The sequence below is a fragment of the Mugil cephalus genome, chromosome 11, assembly GCF_022458985.1.
Source record: "Mugil cephalus isolate CIBA_MC_2020 chromosome 11, CIBA_Mcephalus_1.1, whole genome shotgun sequence".
Classification (NCBI taxonomy): Eukaryota; Metazoa; Chordata; class Actinopteri; order Mugiliformes; family Mugilidae; genus Mugil; species Mugil cephalus.
In genome coordinates this window covers 6,807,981-6,822,836 of record NC_061780.1, presented here as the reverse complement: position 1 = coordinate 6,822,836, position 14,856 = coordinate 6,807,981, and the positions used below count along the sequence as shown (strand labels likewise).

Genomic DNA, 14,856 nt, shown 5'->3' with positions numbered 1-14,856 from the left:
CTCATTGATATTTAGCTCCTTGAGTCCAGTGTGCATCCCCCCTGCTTTGATCATCATGTCCTGGACCCCAGTACGTCTGTGTAATCTCAGGCTTAATCCCCGGCCTCGAACCGTTCTCAGTAACAAGTGAGTTGATATAAAGCCTCCCCTCTGTTTCCCCGAAGGCTTTGCCTAAATCCATACTCGCGCTGATTGTTCGCGCTACTCTTTTTGGTTAAACAGGGAGTTGTGTGAAGCCGAGTCTCGTGGACGTGTCCTAGGATTGAGTGGGCCTACACCCATATGTCGGCGTGTGCCTGAACGCTGTAGCACAGGATATGGTTGTGTGCGTGGAAGGCAAGTGTGGTGGGCAGCTAAACGCAGGCACTCAAAGAATCCCTTTCTTCTCTTTTGAAGTAAGTTCAAATGCTCTTCAAAGACCGTCTGCCCGTATGACGGCGCAGGAGGAGGGGGATCCTGGAGGAAGAATGGGTGACCATGTGCTCGAAACGCAGCTTCGGTTGCCACAAAGTTGCTGTCTGCTTCCAACTATGCGTCTCTGTGAATTAGCAACATGTGTGTCTTAAAGTTTCTGCTGGCTACACTGCCTGCTAGCCAACTGTCACGAGCCATGGTCAAAGAGACGTCGGCACAGTCATATTATTGGCTTTTGTTCATATGCACCCAGCTGCCAGTTTATTAGGTGAAGTAATGTGTTCTGGTGCATCCGTTTTGCTCAACCATGGAGTTGGTCAGCGATAGGAATTTCATCCCAGAATAGTTTCTTTGTTTTCATTACTTCCTACATGCGAAGAAGAGTCCTACAAATGTGCATATTTACCTCTCCTCGATCTGACCCAAGTGTGTTCAACATGGTTTGAACAAAGGTGGAGGTGAAGAAGCAGGGGGACATGCGCACGACGAAATGCAACGCTACCAAGTGTACAGTTGTTGCGGCCTGTTACACGCCACAACATGTAGCTACATTTCTGGCGAGGTAAAAATAGAGGCGATGAAGGTGATGAGTAGGGCTAAATTTGTGTATCGGTGTGAGCTTGTAAAATTATCCACTGTCGGCGTCGCTCTGTATTTACACCACCAAAGCACCCGTTAGTGGTGAGCTTTTTGTGGCAGTTCAGTTTCAGAATCTGTCAACTAACCTCCTGTCGCTCTGATCCACGTTTCTAATTCAAAAATGGTGAATAGATGAAGAAGAAGGTGGACGTGCTTAGGAAGAAATATGATGCAGACCGATCACACTTTTTTTTTTCTGGGTCTTTTCCGTGGAAATTTCTTCTGGGGAGACATTCACTACCACTTTGTCATTGAATTGAATGAGAAGGTGTATCCAAACTTGACTGGTACCTTAGATCTAATTCAGATGCTTAAATCTAGCTTACACACAGCGAGACAGGAAGTTATTTATATACAGTATTTATTTATTTACACAAGACTCTCTGGTGATGAGCTACAAGCAGTTGAGGCAGTGTCTTTTCAATGCATTAGGTTTAACTTAAACTTGTGAACTGGTTCCTGGTCTTCCAGTCTTTATTCATATTAGATTCTCATGTGAGCTGTGTAGTACAGCTTGTTTACTTTACTATCATCTGCTAATTTGATCACAGTCCTGCAGTCCTGTTGTGGTTTTAATTCTGCTTGACTTCCTGCCTGCCTGCCTGTGTCCGTCCCCCTCCCAGCAGCTCCTCTCCCCTCATTCCCGGCTCTTGTGAGTGTCTCCCCTAGAGCAGAAATTACATGCTGCTTTGTGCGTGGCGTAAACAATGTTTTCAACAGTGCAGGCCTGTCCTCTCTCTCCCTCTCTCCCTCTCTCCCTCTCTCTCTCCCTCTCTCCCATTGCCTCAGGGGATGACTGTAGAGCAGAGGGGGGAGGTGGGTTGATGAGGGAAAAAGGGGAGATGGGGGGGTATCAGTGGGATAAAGGGAGAAGGGGGTGGTGAAGAGAACAAGTAAAAAAAAAAAGAGCAACAGTCTGTTCCCGGAGTAAAAACGGTCCGTGTAATAAGCATAATAAGAGGGGCTGAAGGGCGACACCTCCCAAACAGACAGATACTCACTCATGCACACTCACCACCGTCTAGATCACTACCATTCAGTGTAATGATAGTCAATGGGTTCTGATTAACCCAACATTACCTATATACCCTGAAGCCCCTATCTTTGCCAGCACTCGTCACTTAACTTGTGCCAGCAGACACATGTCGGATCAGGGGCCAGCAGGTCGGCCTCATGCAGTCTGGTTCACTCTCGTGTTTAATGGCCACGGGTAGTTTTGAAATGATGGATGGTGGTATTTTTTTTTTTTTTTTTTTTTCATGAGCACAGAACACAAGCTGATGGAGAAACGCATCCTCTTCTTTGGTGTTTATCTCCTGTTGCCTTCCTTCGCTCGGCTTCCCTCGGTGTGTGAGGGCTGGCTGTCAGGGATCTAGAGGTTACATAAAGTGGATGCGGATCTGAGGAAGAAAGCGGAGAGTGATGTTACATAAAGAGCTGTAGCTGGACAAAGGTTAATAAAAATGGAGCCTTGCACTGTAGGCAGGAGCCATGGGAGAGAGAGAGAGGGAGAGATTGGGGGGGGGGGGGAGAAAGAAGAGAGAATGACCATTACATAAACAGATAAAGATGGCTGAATTATTGGTGGCTTTGCTTTGCTGTTACATAAAGAGATATGTCTATCTAGTGCGCGGAAAAACACTGTGCGCGGTGTTGTTCCGTGACACTTTATCTGAACTTAAAACGCATTATATTACACAAATGCCGGCCGAGTAAAATCCACGCGCTCCAACACGAGTGTCACACACCTGGCAGACATGTATACTTACTTGCCCTCATGTCCTGACAATCTACACAGGCTTAAAATAGCCTGACATTTGGCCACAGCAGTAGCTTTGCTTACACTGGCCTCTGATCTCTTAATTGTTTGCTTATCCCGACACACAACATCCCTGTGCTGAGCCACGGCTCAGTCCATCCTCATTTGAGAGTCCTCTCCCTCGTCTCGCCCCCCCCCCCTCCCCTTCCCCTTTGTGGGTCTGCTTTGTGCAGATGTCATACAACACTCTCTAATATCTATCATGACGTCGGAGTGGACATGAAAGACTTGTGCTTATTAAAGTGTGAACATCTGTCATAGTCTGAGTGAGTTCGGGAGCAGAGTAATATTTTGGGCACACGTTTTAAATTTAAACGTTTCAGGTGGTTTACAGAAACATGACGGGATGAGATGTTTGCATCGAGTTATTCAACCCTCTGGGTTTTTACATTTGTGTTAGCTCTCGACCTTATCGTGTCTGTTTTCTGCTGTTTTTCCAGATACTACTACAACAAGAGGATCCTTCATAAGACCAAAGGCAAGAGGTTCACTTACAAGTTCAACTTCAATAAACTGGTTTTGGTCAACTACCCCTTCATCGACATGGGCTCCACTGGTAAGCTGAGCACTTTGATTGTGCATGATGTTTAAAAATCTCATAAGCCCACAGTATGATGCGTGATTACGCACGATTACATCTCAATAGTCTCTCGCTCTTTTGCTTCTCCAGGAAGCAGCGTTCCTCAGAGCGCCCCCCCTGTCCCCACTGGCGCAGGGACCCACTTCCGCTTCCCTCCCTCCACACCCTCAGAAGTCCTCTCCCCCAACGAGGACCTTCGCAGCCCTGGCAACATGTTCAGCTCGGTGGCCCGACGGATGGCGCGTGGCTCCGTCAGCGACTGCAGCGACGGCACCTCGGTCAATTCTGAGATCGAGGAGGGTAACGGGGGAGCTGGAGAGGAGAGGGGCGAGAGGGGTGTGAGCGGAGGAGGGGGGCCCGGCGGTGGAGGAGGCTACAGGAGTATCATCCACCCACGTCTCTCTCATGAAGCCCTGTTCCGCATGTACGGAGGTCCAGGTAACCCCGCTGGGCACCCGGGCTCCCGAGGCCCCACGGGACACCGCATCCACCCGGAGCCCCTGTCCCCCTTCCCCGTGTCCCCTCTGCCGGGCCCTGGAGGAGCCACCCTATTAGCCCCTCCCCTGTCCCCAGCGCTCTCCATGACTCCCACATCTCACCTCCCCTACACTCCCTCCCCGACACTGTCGCCAATGCTAGGCTCGCACTTCTCCTTCAACCCGGAGGACATGAAGCGCTACCTGCAGGCCCACACCCAGTCAGTGTACAACTACGGCCTCAGCCCCAGAGCCTTCCTCCAGTACCCCAACATCGTCATCCCTCAGCCCCACCGGCCCGCCGCCGACAAGGCCGGTCTGACCGCGGACAGAGGAGCGGCCGAGAGGGCGGAGAGAGCCGCGACAGCCGGAGGAGAGAGGGGAGGAGACCGCCACCACCATCCACCTCTGGCTCACTCGGCCCATCACCACCCGCATCCTCCTCACTCCGCCCACCCTCACCCCCACTCCCATCCCATGCACCACCCGCTCCACCTGGGCGAGGAGCCCCCGCACATGTCCCCCTTCAAGTTCAAGCTGCAGCCGCCGCCGCTGGGCAGGAAGCAAAGGGAAGGGCAGAGCCAGAGCAAACCCAGGCAGAGCTCGCTATCCTCGGGCTCGGGATCCGGGTCCATGTCCTCCACCTCTGGCCTCGGCTCCTCGATGTCATTTGGCAGCGACCTGAGCTCGGCCAGTGGCTCGGGCCTCATCTCTGCCTCCTCCTCAACGCAGTCCCTGAACAGTGCAGGACTTCCCAAGATAAAGGTAAACGGGAACAAACCTTGTAGTTTGAGCAGTACTTGATAATGAATATACACAAAAATAATTTAGACTTTTAATGTGTTCATTGTTGTGTCTGTGTTAACCTGACTTTCCAGGTGGAGCCCATCTCTGATATAGAGTCAGAGGAAGAGGTGGAGGTGACCGACATTAGCGACGAAGACCCTGATGAAAGAGATGAGGAGTACGAGCGCTTCTCCTCTCGCCACTCCAGAGCGTCCGACCATCACCACCACCACCGCCATGCTAACGGCTCGACCACAGCTCAGCACCAACCCCATCTGGACGAGGACCTGGACGAGGATGTGTTCAAAGCCCCCGCTCCTCCTCCGCCTGGCCTGATGCCTTTCTTCACCTCCCAGCACTCACACTCCAACGCGCATCGCATGCTGCCCACCATCAAGACCGAACCCACCGAGCCGGGCGAGAGCAACACGCCGCCGTCTCAGGCGGCCGCGGCGGGCGCCCCCCAGACCAAGTGCATCCCTCTCAAGCTGCGCTTCAAGAGACGCTGGAGCGAGGACCAGCGCATGGAGGCCTCGCAGGAGGAGTCGGACGACAAGAAAGTACGACCGGAGGAGGAGAGGGAAAGAGAGCGGCAGAGCAACGGTCGGATGGAGATGGAGGAGGACGGGACGGGCAGCGGAGAAGGGGACAGTCCTCCGCCGTTGACGTACGAGGGCTCCCTAGCAACTCCGCTGGCCTCACACCGAAGAGTGAGCGCCGAGCTGCATCGTGCCACCGCACAGCTGTCTCTAGAGAATAAAGACTGCTGATGAGAGCCTCAGTCCAAACACTACTGCTCTGGCAGCACAGGAGGTGGTACAAGAGTATGTAAATGGTTCCTCTGTAATCCCTCTCGCACGCTGACAAACTAGATTCCTCAAACCTCCAGTGACCCGAGAGCACAGTCCAACACCCACACATAAAATCAACACCTCAAAGACAGCTTGTTGTGTCAAACCCACCACCAATCGTCCGTCTGGATCTGGACTCTCCTGGAGGAGGGACTCGCTCAGACTCAGCCACACCAGCCACAGTGACTGCTGCAGCACGGCTGAAATCTGACAGAGGCTTTCTCATGAACCTAGAATTAAATCACCCCACCCCACCCCACCCCAACCTGGCCAGTGAAGCTCCAGATGCCTTGTCCCAGTAGCACAGCGCCCACCTTCAGGCCCCCATCAGTAGGATCAACGGCAAGGGAACACTTTCCTCAGGGGACACACACTCCCAACACATCTAGGTTAATGATGTGCACACCCACGCTAGTTTCTTTTCCTACGAGATGATGAGACTTTAAGTGCCTGTACCCAAAACCCACAGCCCTGGACTGACATGGAAGGAGGAGTGTGAGGGAGGAGGGCAAATCTGAGTAATCATTCTTTAACCCGTGAAACAAAAATTACTGAAAGAGGAAAGAGTAAGACTGAAGAGTGGGGCTGTTGGGTGTCTTCTGACTGACTCTTATACCTGGCCCACTCCACTCAGGGAAGCCTGTTGCTGTATGTTTATCGGATTCATGCACATCAATACACACAAGCAAAAAAAACAACAAAAAAAACAAATAAAAAAAAAACACATTAAAAAAAAACTGGACTTGGGGACTGTAGAGACAGTGTTCACTGCAAGACATTACACCAAGCACACAGACTCTCTGGCATACTGATCTCTCAGAGCTTTTGACTTTTATATTACCTTCCTTCTTGACTCTTCTCTCCTGTCCTGCCCCCTCTTTCTCTCGTGGATCACCTGTGGAAATGTCACGTCTCCACTCAGAAATAATTTTAACCCCAGGGGAAAGGAAAAGGACAAACGACAGCGGCTGAGGGGACCACGAGGGGACGGTGGAAGTGTTTTCACGTGGTTTCAGCAACTTGCCTACTTACCTCAGCTAACATCAAGATAGCTGCCCTCGAGTCTCAGCAGCGCGAAATCCCAGTTCACCAGCTAGAGCTCATCTAACAATCATATAGAAAGTGTTTAACTAAACCAGCAAACGCACACACGCAGGGAAAATACTGCCTTCAGCCCTTAAACATGCTCCGACTCCTCCAGCTCTCCTCGCAGTGGCCTCAGGTTTGGAGAGTGTGTGAGACGGGCAGGCTGGTTAACCAACGCACACACACACACACACACACACATATACACATATACACATACACATTGCCTCTCTATGCCTTGTTTTTATAGCATGTACAAAAGTGCAAACTGAGCTCTAATAACACACCCACACAGACTTTATATATTCTAAATGAGATTATAAAAGAAGAGTCAAATTTTAAAAAGCATTTTAATGATGTGACTGATTCAGGATTTTTTTTTTTTTTTTTAATTTTATTTTGGAAGTGGAAATTTTTGAATGGTGAGACATGTCAGGCCACTCACTATGGTATTGAGGGCGGCGGTGGGGCGGGTTTTTCACTTGTACATTTGTTTCATAGCTAATCAAGCCAGAGGGAAAGAAAAAAAACAGCACAGGCCAGTCCAACAGAGTCAGACCAGCAAGAAGGAAAAGAAAAAAGAAAAAAAAAAAAATCAGGGCTCGAACAGACTGCTAATGATTCAGATGTGAGGCTCTCTCTGACGTTCACTTCATTTGTAGTAGCTCGCCCTTTCAGCTCTCTGCTCCTTCCTGTCTGCAGTCTAGCTCAGCTCGGCAGGAGTCTTTGAGCAGCCCTGGCCCCGGGCCACCTCTCCGGCCGCCTGCACGTGTGTGCACGCCTAGAGGTATCACGGGTTATTAGTGAAGTAGTAATCCTGTCTTTTCTTTTAGGACAGTTAGCATAATGCTCCAAAGTTCACATCAGCTCTGGCCTGTAGGTTAATCATTACTGTAAAATAGCTTGGAAAAGTCAGATGTGTGAGGCCCTGTCCTGGAGCACCCTGTCCTCAACACACACACGCACGCACGCACGCACACACGTACGTACATACATATATGTCTGTGACATGTTTTAACATCATGTACTCGCTTCTGCTGGCCAGTCACACAGGTGTCTGATTGGTTAACTGAGCCGTGTTGACCAGCGGCCTATCCCAGTCTGGCTTGGCAACAAAATAGATCTATAGCGGCGAGCTGCGAGATAGACAGCCCGAGGGCCGTCTGTGTAGCTGAGTTGATTGAATTTCCTCATCAGACCCCTGTGGTCTTGACCAGAGCATGTCACAACATGCACAGCCACCCCCACCACGTCCTGTGTCTGTATTTGAACTGACAGATGCCTTACTTCTACTTTTCATATCTCGGCAGCAGATAGGACGTCAGTTTTACCTGCGCTCTTTCTCTCTTCTTACCGTTTCATTTTTTCCTCGCTCTGTTTCGGTCGTTGTCTAACTTCCTGCTAACTGCAGCCTGATCTGACTCAGACATGATATTGCAGGGTAAAGAGATTGATCGAGTCTGAAGCACCAACTCTCATCCTGTTTCAGGCCTCAGCAGTCCGACAAACAGCACAAAGATTACAAGTCTCTATCAAAAGAATAAAAGTTTCTTGGTTTATTTTTCTGATGTCAATATTGCTATTGATTATTGTTGTTGTTATTATTGTCCTCATTGGGTTATTTACCTCTTCACCTGGCATTATTATTATGATTATTCCATGGCTCTGTTAGCTGTAGCTTTTTATGTTGTGTACATCACTTTGGATGATGTTGAACGCCCCCAGACTCCATTCCCTGTTTTAAACTTTCTAGCCTCCGAACCAGAAACCCTTTCCTGTCTTTACAAAATAATGTAATATAACTAAAATGTGTAATATTAATTTTGATGCTGACAGAGAAATAACATTGGGGGTGATTGAGAGGAAAGGGCAGCAACGGAGGATTTTCTTTAGTGGCATACGGGGAGCGATTTTATCTTTTTTTTGTCTTGTATTGTAATTTTAATTTTATATTTTTTCTCTTGTATATTTTTTTTCTTGGGGGGTGTTGTATCATTTTAAAAGATGAAAAAAGATGTGTATTGTTTTACTATGTAAAGGTCTATCTTCTCCCTTCTTTCAGTCTTTCACCTCTTCTCCCTTGAGCAGTTGCATAACACTCAGACGGAGAGAGTTAATACCATGATGTAACATTGAATTTCTCCACTTCTTTTGTGTTTTTTTTTTTTTTTCCAAACTTGTAATTAAGCTGTAATCAGGGTTAATTAAAACCGGTTAAAACCCAGTACAAATATTACGGTGTTTGTTTATGTCTGCTTTATTTCATACATCCATATTCATCACATTGAGTTTTATTATTTTATTATTTGTAAACATGGAGATTAACCATGGACTTTTTGTTATTAGTTACTGTCTTCTACTACTTGGTTGAAACAAAAGTCAGACTTGCTCACTAATATTCAAGTTAAGACAAGATCCATAACCACAGTGGGTGAGCAAAATCCCTAAATGTGTTAATATTTCTGCCAAGATTTTAATTATACAGAGATGTGAGAATGCTGTTTGTGATATAGATGTAAGTAAACTTTCTGGTCAATACCAGCTTGCCAATGTACACTTTATACACTCAGGAGCTAGGTTAGCTTAGCTTAGCACAAACAAGAACTAGGTTAATTTAGCTTGGCACAAACATGAACTAGCATAGTATAGCTTAGCACAAACGGGCTAGGGGGGTAGGTAGCTTAGGTTAGCTTAATTTAGCATCAAGATACTAGCTAGATTATGTTTGTACAAACAGGGGGCTTTGTCAGTATGTCACAGCATAATGATGGAAAACAGCCTGAATGGCTCTGACAAAAGGTAACAAAACTTTATTACATAAACTAAGTAATGTGTTTCATATCATTTCCACGAAAACTTGGCACAAACATGGACTTGGTTAGTTTAGCTTGGCACAAACATGGACTTGGTTAGCTTAGCTTAGCAGAAATATGGACTGGGTTAGTTTAACATAGCACAAAGAAGAACTAGGTTAGCTTAGCACAAACATGGACTAGGTTAGTTTAGCTTTGTGCAAACATGGACTAAGTTAGTTTAGCTTACCACAAACAGGAGATAGGTTAGTTTAGCTTAGGTTAGCTTAATATAGTGACAAGAGTCTAGCTAAATTATGTTAGTACAAACAGGGGTCTAGTCAGCATGTCTCTGCATGATGGAAAACAGCCTGAATGGCTCTGACAAAAGGTAACAAAACTTTATTACGTAACTAATGTGTTTCATATCATTTCCACAATAACTTGGCACAAACATGGACTAGGTTAGCTTAGCTTAGCAGAAACAAGAACTGGGTTAGTTTAGCTTAGCACCAACATGGACTAGGTTAGTTTAGCTTAGCACAAGCAGGGGCTAGGTGAGTTTAGCTTAAGTTAGCTTACTTTAGCATCAAGACGAGCTAGCTAGATTATGTCGATACAAACAGGGGGCTATGTCAGCGCGTCTCAGCATAATGACAGAAAACAGCTTGAATGGCTCTGACAAAAGGTAACAAAACTTTATTACGTAACTAATGTGTTTCATATAATTTCCACAAAAAACGTCTTTTGTGCTACAAACCACTTCCTGACACTGATTGTCCTGGTTGCCCAGCAACGGCTCATAGCACAGAAGCAGTCACACAGAGGAGTTTGTGTACAGATAAGATCAGATATATGATTTTACAATGAGCTTTGGAGGTGATAGTGCAGACAGATATTAGTTGAAGTTTGGGCCGAGCTAAGCTAGCTGCAGCTGCCACCCTCTGCTTCTTCTTTTTATGCCAAGCTAAGTTAACAGGCTGCTAGTTGTTGTAGATTTAAGGAACAAACAGAGTTGGTAGAAAGTTTCTTCCTGCTGTGAAAGCAGTTCATTTTTAATCAATCCTTCATTGTTTTTGATAAGTCCACGTTTTATCCTGGCCGTTGTGATTGTTGTGCTGCAGAGGATTCTGAGGTTATAGATTTGGCCATCATAGAGAAAAGCACTTTGTTTGCTGCTGCCCATTCACCCACTTAGCTCTTACATAAGGTTTACCCATTTACCTTTTAACGTAACGTCGGCATTAGCTGACTGGTCTTAAGCTCAATTACAGGCACATTTAGTTCACAGGGAGAAGGAGGAGGAGGAGGGTGGGTTATTTTATGAAGAGCTGCAGCTCTTGAATGGCACTCTGAGATTTTGAAAGGATTACGTGAGATTAAAAGTAAAATGAAAATAACAAAGCAAAAAACCCACAAAAAAAAGTCAGTTTAAGCAAACACTGACGCGAATATGAGAAAAACCAAAGCATGTGTTTTCAGGGTTATATAAAAATACAATTACAGGTAAGCAGGACAAACACAGTCGCGCTTGAAACAGAAATTTGAATTAAACAGAGAACATAAATTACAGTCATAACGCCAAGCCTTCTCTTTGTGTCGGTGTCCACCTCAGAAAGACTGTAACTGTCGTTTCAAAAACAAAAAAGGACAAAAGCTTTATATTATTATAAAGCTACATTATTCGTTTGAACTGTGTCACACAGACATTCAACAAGTACCAGTGAGAGTGTGAAGCCTTTGCTGCTGCTGCTGCTGCTGTAGTATTATGTCACTCAAAAAACATGAGTGTGTGCTAAAAAAATGTGTCCATGAGGCTTCAGTAAAATTAAGATAATAATATCCTTATTGTTATTCTACAGATCTGTAACAAACTGTAAAAGCCCCATTGAACTTTTAAGCCTGAAACTAAAATTTCAAGGAGTGACTGGTACTGTTTCAGCCTCTTTGACCTCAGCGGGGGTCACGGTATGTGTGTGCGCAGAGATTCCCGGCCCTCCGTGTTGACACATCGCTCGCCCAGGTGCCCCATCCAGAAGCAGAGGAGAGAGAGAGAGAGAGAGAGAGAGACCACAGGAACCACTGTGCTCTGTCACCTGTGCCACATCCCTCTCCATCTGCTTCCTCCGAGCGCCTGCTTTCGCAGAAACCTGCTGAGAGTCGGCTCAGTGCTCCACATAGAACCACAACCTATGCATTATGCAGACGCTGCACTGAAAGCAACCTTTGTGAATGCACACACACACACACACACACACACACAAACAAACACACGACTGTTACATCCTCTGAGAGGATTACGGTATGGTAACATACAGGGGCCTGCTAGTAAGTTCACCACATCCTCCACCATACAGAGAAGAGCTGCACCGCACAGGAGTAAGGCACTTTCACAGCGACGACGCTTTGTCACGACGAGCAAAGGCAAGTGCGAGCGCACATTGATGTGGTTTCTTTGAAACTGTGGTGCTTGTATTTCCTTTTTCTCTTTCCTTCCCGCCAATCCTTTTGTTCAACCTGTTTGCCGCTCGAAGGAGTGTCACATTCACTTTTTTTTCCCCTCTAAGAGACGAAATGTCAATGACTAATGTTTAAAAGAGTGTAACAGGCTGTGAAGAAACTGGCCTGAATTGGAATTCATATCTAGCACCTCCAGCCCAGAACCGGTTTACGCACGCGTCGTTTCACGTGGTCATTTCGCATTGAATGTCTCCCCCTGTTGTTGGGAAGCTGCATGTACACATTATACAAGCTCACAGGTGTGTGGCCTGTTCATTTACCAGATGTGTGCGGCCATTACAAGTGCTTCTCCTTCAAAAAAACATAACTGAACAACTAGTATGACACGTTACCGTCCATGTGAAACCCAGACCTTTAGTGGCGTATCATAAGAAGACTGAAATCCTTTCATTCACGTAATTCATGGATGCTATTTAATAAGGTTAAACATTTCAAACTGGAGAAATAGGCAATACTCAAATTAAAATCCAGTTACATGTGTGATTGTAAAAGACTGGTTAGGCAGGACACGTGGGTGAAAACACAAATACTTTTTCATGGGCTAGAAGTTTGGAGTAGCATTAAGCAACACTTCATAAACACTCTTTCCAGTTCATTAGGTGCATTGCTTTTTCCTTTTCAAATAACTACGAGAGCTGTTGATTCAGCTGTGCTTTCATTTCAAAGGCTTTAGTTCGTAGTACTGTGCTGTATTGTGTTGTGCACTGACATGTTTCTAGTATTCTGACAGCACCATTTTAGTGTCAGTGTCAGTAACCAAAAACTACAACCTCCAACATGATCATCCAGCTGAATGACGACATCAGCTGAACATTATAATCATTATAAACATGAAGTGGTGTTTATTGCAGGACCGTTATATTAGACCACTATTGTACCTAATGAAGTGGCCGGTGTTCATCACACGCAAAATGTCATGCAAAAGTCCTAAATGCTGGCATGAACGCAGGTGGAAGCTTGTCACTACTGAATGCCCGTAGCTGCTCCCATTCGTCTTTTCCCCGATACAGAGAGGAATCTGTGTGCCCAAGGACGTCTCTCCACCAGAGTCCTGTCTTCAGCTGCGGGACATGACTGGACCCTGAGGAACAGCTGAGGGGTATAAAGTTACTGTGAACAAGAATGTAGCGAGCACAAGGCCCCACTGTTCTCCATCCTGCAGCTCGTACGGATCCAGCCTCCTGTGTGCGTCTGTTTGGGCCTTTTCTCAGGATCATGGAGCAAAACGGTTCAATGTGCAGTGCCTGTTTGGGCTTCCAGATAAAATCCACAGAAGGGAGAGAGTTATACATGCTGTTTTTTTCAGTGGCGTACCTTTACTCAAACATAGTTTTAATACCACTGTGATCTCTCCTTAATCCCTAACCTCACAGAGCAGCATTTATCAGATATTTTTAGACATCATGGCTCTTAGCCGCCTCCTCCTGTAAGCTACAAGAACGAACCTGTCCTCCGCTGACACTTGATACACAAAGAGCGCTTCCGCTGCTTCAGTAACTTGCTCCCTCTGTGAAAGCTTTAAGTAAGGAGCACACAAACTTGTGACACAAATCTATTCGAAGACCCTCAGACACTTACGTAAGAAATCTGTCTCAGTTTGGTGGCAAAAGAAAAGAAGCTACAGCAGCCCACGGGGGTCAGAAATACACTCCCCTGCCAGTTCATTAGGTACACTAGTAGAGTGAACACATTCTGATATAACAGTGATATAACAGTAAATACTAACAGCACCAACTCTTAGCCTCACCAAGGTTATGGTAAATAGAATTTGTTACGAATAACTGAGCTGTAGATTAAACTGATTTTTATTGTAACAACATATGTTTCTCTGTTTCTATCTTTTGCAGTGGGCCGTATATTAGTCATATAAAACATTTAATGTGAGCAGTTCTGTCAAGCTAATACAAGCATGCATGCTCACAGTGACAAAGATAACGTGCTCATGTCTACTGGGTTTACCGTCTTTATTTAGGACATTAGCACACATTCATTTTCCAATTAGCTCCAAAAAACAAAACTAAGTAGGGGTCAATGATTTTCTATTTTTGCGTGTGTTCTGTCAAAAACATTTTAAAGGGACCACCAACTCTGTTCATGTAGCCCAGTAGTTCTTGAGACATTTTACTTAAAAAAAAACTCTCAGGGTGGAGTTAAAGGTAAAATTAGATCACCAGAAGAAGAGATACTCACGCTATTAAGAAGAAGGACGAAGTGGGAGCAAAACTCCCCTCTGAACCCTCAGAATCTCAATCAGTTTCATTGTTTTGTTTTTCTCTAATTGGAGCTCACCGTCCCCGCGACTGGAAGGCTGCTGGTTTTGAAAGCGTTTCTGTTTCCCCCATTTTCATCCCTTGTCATTGGTTTGATGAGGCGTGCATGACTGGGTGAGAGGTCAAGGTGGGGGTCGGAGGTTACGCTACTGTGAGCTTCTGCTTAAAGAAATCCAGCGGGCGGGTGACAGGCATTCCTGATGAAAGTCTGGCTTTGTGTGGCGCTAACTTCGGATTTTTTCACAGAGAAGACGAGAATATAACAATATTCAATCCTATATCCAGTCTAAGTTTATTCCATGTCAAATCTTTTTTTCACTTTTCTCCTCCTTTGCTGTCTGTACCTGAGGCCCCTCTAACAGCGGAGCCTGGCAGGAGAGGAGGGCCTCTGGTGTTTGACTGACAACCAAGTGATGAGCGCGAAGAGACGGGGTGAGGGGTGAAGGTCAGAGGTCATACTCCCTTCGAGAAGGGGGAATCAGAGCTGGGGGGACGTGCTAATGAGGCGGGGTGATTGGTGCAAAGAAAACACATGGAAACTACACATAAAATCATTACAGAAGAATGATAAAGGAGTATAAATATAAATATATACAGTATGTATATAGAAAGTGCAAAAACAT

At 46.1% G+C, this 14,856-nt stretch overlaps 1 protein-coding gene across 1 annotated transcript in view; it reads left to right on the top strand.

Moving 5' to 3' along the window:
* The window catches only part of erfl3 (Ets2 repressor factor like 3), a 46,565-nt gene extending 37,678 nt beyond the window's left edge, over positions 1-8,887 (top strand). The window contains exons 3-5 of the mRNA XM_047598232.1: positions 3,313-3,428; positions 3,543-4,693; positions 4,807-8,887. Of these exons, the coding sequence (XP_047454188.1) occupies positions 3,313-3,428; positions 3,543-4,693; positions 4,807-5,484 (1,945 nt within the window). The 3' untranslated portion in view covers positions 5,485-8,887. The remainder of the gene's footprint in view (positions 1-3,312; positions 3,429-3,542; positions 4,694-4,806) is intronic.
* The last annotated feature ends 5,969 nt before the right edge of the window (positions 8,888-14,856 follow it).